The 8190-nt window shown below is 32.5% G+C and overlaps 1 protein-coding gene across 2 annotated transcripts; it reads left to right on the top strand.

Moving 5' to 3' along the window:
• The first annotated feature begins 580 nt into the window (after nt 1-580).
• LOC111014197 (NAD(P)-binding Rossmann-fold superfamily protein) lies at nt 581-7435 on the top strand. Of its 2 annotated transcripts, none has more exons than XM_022288850.2 (12): nt 581-715; nt 825-880; nt 993-1026; nt 1997-2095; nt 2189-2334; nt 3801-3839; nt 4104-4196; nt 4959-5057; nt 5595-5696; nt 6067-6150; nt 6837-6902; nt 7107-7435. In XM_022288850.2, the coding sequence occupies exons 1-12, from the start codon at nt 643-645 to the stop codon at nt 7191-7193; spliced, it is 978 nt and encodes a 325-aa protein (XP_022144542.1). In that variant the 5' UTR covers nt 581-642; the 3' UTR covers nt 7194-7435. The 2 variants fall into 2 exon arrangements, with proteins under 2 accessions (XP_022144542.1, XP_087984269.1); XM_088128143.1 differs by having other exon boundaries at nt 7057-7435.
• Nucleotides 7436-8190: the final 755 nt, after the last annotated feature.

The raw sequence follows: 8190 nt of genomic DNA, 5'->3' as shown, positions 1-8190 counted from the left end.
AACACGAGTTAGTATCATCTAAAAATGTTTGAAAAAAGATCATTGCCTTTTAATATAGTACAATGTTGCAATTTTTACCTCACGATGTGTTTTTATTAAAAGAATTATTGCAAAAAGTAATATCATGCTCAAATGAATTATAAAACAGATATTTGGTATAAATTCAATAAAATTCATATAAAAACACATTAAAGATTAAAATTTGTAAGTGTTGAGAAAATATTTAATTAATCAAATTCAATTTTATAATAGAGTTGGTCTCATTAAATTCATGTTTTTTGAGTTAATACATTATTAATATATTTTTTCAAAACTACAGCCAATTTCTTTTAATACAATATCCAGAAGTAGAAGATTTGAACTCAATCGAACATAAAGTATAGTCATCCTCCGATTGGTATACTAGTTACTGAGGCCGGAGGAATTATTAAAAACTTTTTTAATCGCAATCACCTATTAAATTCACCTTGAAATTTCGGTATTCTAATTTGTATTTTTGTATTTATTTTTTTTATGGAGTATTCGACTTGTAATTTAACTATATGATAAAAAAAATTATTATTTTTATTTTACACTATACTATACAAACACCTGAGCCCAGCGTTCATTCCATCTCCAAGTGAGACTTGAGAGAAGTGAAGAATGCTAGTTATCGTCTTTTGCTCTGTCTCTCTCGTCCTCGTTCTTCTCTTGTTCAGATTCGCTACCGGTCATGGTAATTATCGTTGCAAATTTCATTCCACTGTTGAATTTGATTAGTTAGAAATGTCTATGAGTTTCATTCTTTGGCTTTATTGCCTTGTTTTCTCTGTTCATATCCACAGGCGACTTCACTTTAATGTCCAAAAAGCATGTCAAGCGAGAGGAAATTGAAGATAAGGTTAGATAATTTCGTGTTTTGTAGCGGAACTTATGTTTTTCTTCAAATACTCATTCTTCATGAGACTAATAATGTTCGTTATTTTCTGATGTATTAAACTATACCGTATCAGGTCGTTTGGATTACTGGTGCTAGCCGAGGAATTGGTACTTAAGATTTCGCATTCTTAAAATTCTTTGTAGCGTGTTAGTTATTGTACTTGGATTGAATTGATGTTATGTTGTCTGAACATGACCATTTAAAGAGTTGCCTTGGGGGTTCGAGGAAAGAATTTAAATGATCCTCATCGAATTAAAGTTAGATTATTACTGCTCAGATTCTAATTTTAGAACCATATTACCCTACGTTGCGAGATTGGTCTGTGTTCGGCAGTTTTATGGTGTGTTTTCAAGTGGTACTGAACTATTGATTCATTTTCATTTTCATCTTCATCTTTTAGCTATAGCAGTTATGTGATACTGATCAGATTCTCTACAAACTATTGCAAAAGTAAAATTTGATCCATCCCATCATTCATTTCACTCTGTGCTTATGACCTTAGGCTGGTTGTTCCTGAATCTTCCTTCCAAGAAAATTCTTTCAAGAACATATTAAACATACCTCTCGTTTCACTACTTAAAGTTGAGATTCAGTATCACTACGTTAAAGATTTATTTCCCTGTTAGATTATTGAAGTTTCATAAGAACTTGTTTTGAGAAATGAAGATATGTATGTATGCCTTAAAATGTGCACATCTCCATGGATAAATACAAATGCATTTTACCTGTAAATTAATTCTTTTGGGTTAGTAATTCTTTATCAAATATAAATGCATGGATAATAATCTTAATGAATTTCCTTGTATTATGGATATATTTAATGAAAGATTGACTGGAGATATCTATGAATTCTTTAATCTTTATCACGTAGTACACTTTTCCTTCTTAAAATTTAATTTGTTCCATTTACTGAACATTCTTGTGAAACTTTATTTCGCTGAAGTATCTGAAATATTAAGCTTTACTAGATCATGAAACTTTCTGCTACATTGTCTGCTTTAATGCTCGATTGTAAGATTACTATTGTTTATTTCATTTGACATTTTTATTATCGTCATATTTTTCTGGTGGCTTCAGGGGAGGTTCTTGCAAAACAACTTGCTGGTTTAGGGGCCAAGCTCATCATTTCTGCTCGGGATGAAGCTGGGTTGGAGAGAGTGAAGAAACAGCTCTCTGGTTTGCTATTTTGCATAAAAGTTTCTGAAAGGAGGTTTCTTATTGGGTCAAATATTTTTTCCTCACTCTAAAGCTGCTTTTGGTCCGTCACAGGTAAATTTGCACCTAATGACGTGAAAGTTTTACCTTTAGATTTGGCATCCGGGGAAAATAAGTTGAAAGAGGCTGTAGAGATAGCAGAATCCCTTTTTCCCGGTGGTGTAGATTATTTGATCCATAATGCTGCTTTTGAGCGTCCAGTAAGTTACTAATAACATGTAGGTAATATCTTGACTTGATTAACGGAATCACGGAGTTTAATTAATCATCTAAGATCTTGAAATATGTTGAGGAAGATATTCACATTACACCTTGTGTGAAAGTTTGATCTTGTCCTATTTGAGAAATGCTTTTTTTTTTTTCTCTCTCTCCGAACAAGTGTACGAACCTATTTGAGAAATGCTAGTTGTCAATTTTCAATGTTTGTGTTATTCTCATGAGCATGTACACTTGGTTCTAAACTAGCCTATGACTATCAGCAGACAAGTAATCACGTTGAGGCATATAGGCAAGAGTCCATGCTTTGTTGTACATGTAAATATTGATTTCTTACATTATAGATCTCCTTTATATTAAATAAGATAAATTTAAATGAATAAATAAAATAATTGACTAGCATTAGTTTAATATTTTATACTTAATTAATTAATTTCAATTTTCATAAGCTATATCCGTTAAACAAATACAAATATTTAACTTTAGAGTTTAGACATTATTTATCCTGCATATAGATATTTATTATCTTATATATTTAACTCTTAGATATTCAATATCCATACCCATCCAACAATAACTAAGATCCAAACGGGCTGTTAATGGTATAGCATGTGATACTGATAGGAACCAAAAGGCCTATATGTGAAAATCCCTTTGGAGAAAATAAAATCAGCAAGAACAAAGTACCTAGCTCTTAGAGCTCCGACCCCCAATTCCTTAGAAGGAATTCTTAGCCAAAACACAAAATAACCCCATACCCATGCAAGGGCTCCAATCCCACGCCAAATACCCCCTTCCTATGTGGTCTATTGCTTGCCACGCTAGCCTGTTACAAAAATCAGGTAGGGACCACTATGCAACACACACTCCCACACCTGATCTTCAACTGCCTGAGTGTTCGAATATCGTCTCCTTTTGTTTCTGGTACAATTGTCTGATTTGCTAGCTAATTTCAGATGGGTTTCTGATTTTACTTTGATTCTCCTACAGTTGTACTACAACAAATGTGTTATCTGGATTTTTTTCCCTTTCTTTTTTGCTAAAATTGTGATATGTTTGTTGGATTTATGATGATACTGCTGAATTTTGGATGGGGAAAAACAAAATGAGTTATTGTGCCTCTGTCCATCCTCCCTCCCCCCCTCTATCTTTTTCCTTTTTGATAGTTGGCAAAAGTGATAACCTGGCTCAATCCAACCCAATCCTTTTGGAGTGCATGTCAGGTTGTAAATTTGGTTCATTCAGATTGAATCTGCTGTCAACTATAGAATTTAGATTGGCACTATAAAATGCTTGAAATTGACTCAACCAAATCTATGGAGTATACCTTGTGCACGAAGGACATGATTGATTCTCATCATTTAATTCTCATGATTTCATGTATAGAAAGCTCCATATGCTCTGTTTATTTGTCTCCTTCTTGATATCTATGTTCGTTTATTTTTTACAGAAAACAACAGCTTTGGATGTATCAGAGGAAAGTCTGAAGGTATGGAGGAGTAAACTAGTGACACACACAATTTTATTTCTGGACCATAGAGTGATTTCTAATTATTGTTATTGATTGGGGGAGAATGTTCATTGAAATGGATTGATATGATTATCAGTACTATTCCTCTTTTGGTTACCAAGATATGTTCGTGTCATTTCTTTGTTATCTTTCTGTTTATATTATTAACTTTTGTTACTGATATATAATGTGCTTGTTTATTATGTCTTTCTATTTTTATTGTTTTCTCTTTATTACAAGCAGACAACGTTTGACGTTAATGTTCTGGGGACCATATCTCTCACTCGGCTTCTTGCACCTTTTATGTTACGTCGAGGACGAGGTCATTTTGTTGTTGTGAGTTGAAGCCACTGATACTACGTTATGCTTTTCCATTGTTTACTTATATCCATTGTTGCATCTTAAATTGATATGAGCAGATCATTGTGGCTGTACCTTTAATTTATGCTATTATGCTACAACTACAAACGTCTATTGCCAGTTCTATCTTCAAATTCTCTCCTAATATTCAGATAAAATCCTCATGTCAGTTAATTTATACAATGAGAATGACTGTTCATCCTCATCAACATTCTTGGATGGTTCTGATAAATCTCAATTTATTAGTCAAATATGCAGAAGAAACAAGCCTAGGGAGAATTTGAGAGCTCCCCTCTCCTAACCCTAACCAATAAAATATTTCCAAGATGCCTCCTGTTGACGCATACTGACCAATATATAGTTTCCTACCGCTACTTTGGGCGGGTTTAGCCACTACCACCTATATGGGTCCCACCAAATAAAAGCCAATTAATTACATGGCCCCCTAAATTAACAAAAGAAAACCCTTATCATGATTACTTCCCTAGTGTACCATTTTTTCTTCTATACACATTTATGATTAGGGTCTATCGGATTCACATCTGACAGTGGTAGTTTTTGGGTTAGTGATTGTTGCTACATTGTTGTTGTTTATATAATTTTTCTAGCATTTCACATTTGGAGACCATCATCATTTTATTTTCCTGTACCTATCTTGTTTCCTCCCTTCTATTTCCTCACACTTGTATATTCTGAATTGTTGATTTTTAATTTGTTTCCTTGTGCATTGCTTGGCAGATGAGCAGTGCTGCTGGAAAGACACCTGCACCAGGACAGGCTGTATATTCTGCATCGAAGCATGCTCTGAACGGTTATTTTCATTCTTTACGATCAGAGGTAATGATGAACCTAATGTCTTTGTGGTTTTGTTTTGATATTATAATAATGGCATATTTACCTGTTGGGAATGATGGAATAAGAATCACTCCTTCCGATACTTGGATAGACTCAACCAAAATTAGGAACTGGTTTCCTAGTTTTTGAAGAGTATCCTTTGTATGAATTTGAAAATATATTTTTTATGAGACCGTGGATTAGAATGACATGTTTAATAGATTTGTTTCCTGCAATAGCAGACATTTCAAGTTAGGTACGTTACTATGGCTTAGGTCATATGAAGGGGGTAGATCTTCGATTTTTATGAGTGGACATGTCTATTTCATTAGATTAACATGTAGGATATTCTCAACTCAGTTTTAATGTTTTGCAATAATAAGAACTCAAGTAATCCTGGAATACCTTCTTGATGTTGGATTTGAGGACGTTCCAAAATTTTTGTTTAAAAAATCTCGTACCTTTTCTCTGCTACCTTTCCTTTTCTTTTATAATCATGCATCTTTTCTTATTTTACATTGTTACAATGGGGAATCTTAGCTCTACCATAAAGGAATTAGAGTGACTGTTGTTTGTCCTGGACCGATCGAAACATCAAACAGCTCAAGTTCAGAAGCTATGGGGAAGAAAGGTGTATCTGAGGTATGTGGATCTAATTTATCTTTTATGTCAATCATGTTGGACATGGTTCTCTCTCCCTCATATCAACTATTGTTAGATTTGATTTAAAAAAAATATTTTTTGTTATTGGTTGTATAGTTTTTTGCATAATCTATTAAATTGGATAAGGGCAGTATTGTGGATTTGCTAGATATGAGTGGATCTACATACTACCACTGTAAGGAAGATCGATATGTGCTCGAAGACTAAATATATAAAATCTTTCACATACGGTTCTGTTTTCTATTCAGAGGTTTTACTGCTTGTTCTGTAGCTGTTGTCCCTTTGAGCTGCCATAACATGGTGGACAGAAAGCTCATGTTGAGTATTCTTTATTCTATTTTTCTTGCAGAAACGGCTTTCATCAGAAAGATGTGCTGAGCTAACAATTATTGCTGCTAGCCATAATCTTAAAGAAGTTTGGATATCATATCAGGTATCCAAAACATATTGATCCACCCAATGTCATTGAAATTAAAACAACAAAAATAGTTAAATTATAAGTTTGGTCATTGAACCTTATAAGTTCCTGGACTTTAAAAAGCGTGCAGTACGTTTCTGAATTTTCAATTTTACGTTTGATAGTCCTTTAACCTACTAGATATTTTCAAAAATTCAAGGCCATGTTCGACATAAAATTGAATTTCTCGTTTAACAAGTTCAAAATGTTTCAATTTTATGTCTAATAGGTTCTAGAAAATTAACCTAGGATCTATTATACACAAAATTGGAAGGTTTAGGACTAATTGAAAGTTTAAAGACCAATTACCCATTTTTTAAAGTTCAAAGATTTATTAGACATCACTTTAAAAGCTCGGGGACTAAAAAGCTTGCCATGCACCTTGCATGTAAAATGGAATGGTTGGTTGCTACTTGCATTGATATTGATGACTAATGAATCTTGATTATAATTGTACCGAGGCAAATGGTCTAAACAGCGGATCCTGTACTTGTCAAGCTAATATCTTAGCTTTCTTTAATATTGGAAAGCATGTAACGATATTTATTTCCTCTTCTTCTTATTTGACTTGTTACTATCAAAGTTGTTTCATCTTTTTTCTGAGAAAGAAGTTCATCTTCTAATTATTATTTGACATTTGGTCTGTTGTTTAATTCCTATAGCCCGTCCTCGCTGTTATGTATTTGGTCCAATACATGCCAACAATCGGCTACTGGCTCATGGATAAGGTATTCTCTGTCTTCAAATCTGCAACTGCGTTATTTGTATTATTTTACAATTCTCGTCTTAGAACTGTTGTATTGCATTTAACACGAGTTTAAGCCACTCCCCATGTTTTCAACTTACATGTTGAGTTTAAAACACAAGTCTACTCACTCTCAGAAATTGTCCCATCCTTATCTTGCGTATATGTACGTAAAATTCACTTGTAGATCGGCGGGAATCGTGTTGAAGCGGCTGCTAAGAAGGGCAACACGTACTCGTTGAGTTTGTTATTTGGGAAGAAAAAGTCATCTTAATGCATGACTTTGACATCTTTTGTTTGACTTCAATATCATGTGGTGTGAAGATTTGAACTTCTGACATTTTGGTGGATAATAAGTTTGAACATTTTGGTTGTTAATATGTATTAACTAGTTCAACTAAAAGTTGACTGTGCGACTCGACCTTCCTGTACGTAGCATGATAGATAAAAATATATTTTTTGTGAGTAAACTCGTTATTTTCAATATTATAAATCGGCAAGGTGCGTTAATTTTTACGATCAAGTTTTAATTTCATTAAATTAGACTCGGATAGGTGTTTCAATTTATACCTTACTCAAATGAAATTAATATTTTTTATTAACTTTTTTTTTAATGTATTTTATAGCCTTGACAACGGTTGGTTGCTGTATATTTTGGGTCTACCTTGTTGAGTAGCAGTTAGAATATAACAAGCATACTAAGATATAAATGTTAGGCAGTTTCACCATCTTGTCGGATTTCTAATGAATTTTTGTGGGATCGAGTTCATGCAGTAAAAAATTTTGGTTTTTTTTTTATTTTAAAAATTATTTATTAGTTAAACGTTTTTTTCTTAAAGCAAAATTTTAATTAATGGCTTAATTTGTAATGATAAAATCTCATTTACATAGTCTAATCTTCATACATATATATTTTACGTGGGTAGGGGAGAATATGATTTTTTTTAGTATAACTACAGAGAGAATAATAAAATTGTTTAGTTTGTTTTAAAAAAAAAAAGATTGTTTAGTTGGATATTTTATTTATATCTATTAATATAATATATTGGTAGTTAACAAGAATGTAATATAACGATATATTGGCGAGTGTTAATATGAGTAGTTAATAACACTGGAAAAATTTGCACAATTTAAACTTTTATTATCAAATAAGAATTAAGATGCTAGAATACGAGTGAAAATGACGCTTACATTATGCCTTTGCTTGACCCAAAAATATATATATATTTTTATTTATATATATGTTTAAAGTAAGAAAATAAAATAGATTT

Source organism: Momordica charantia (assembly GCF_013281855.1).
Source record: "Momordica charantia cultivar OHB3-1 chromosome 8 unlocalized genomic scaffold, Mcharantia_2.0 BLBB01000008.1, whole genome shotgun sequence".
In the NCBI taxonomy this organism is placed as follows: Eukaryota; Viridiplantae; Streptophyta; class Magnoliopsida; order Cucurbitales; family Cucurbitaceae; genus Momordica; species Momordica charantia.
Note: the sequence above shows the minus strand (reverse complement) of the source record. Positions and strands in the feature narration are given on the sequence as shown.

What these genes read in the sequence shown, in the direction of transcription:
- LOC111014197 (XM_088128143.1), top strand. Translation starts at nt 643, where the DNA reads ATGCTAGTTATCGTCTTTTGCTCTGTCTCTCTCGTCCTCGTTCTTCTC. An exon ending in GAGAGGAAATTGAAGATAAG is followed by an intron (nt 881 to 992) that starts GTTAGATAATTT and finishes ATACCGTATCAG; the next exon opens with GTCGTTTGGATTACTGGTGC. An exon ending in TATCAGAGGAAAGTCTGAAG is followed by an intron (nt 3,840 to 4,103) that starts GTATGGAGGAGT and finishes TATTACAAGCAG; the next exon opens with ACAACGTTTGACGTTAATGT.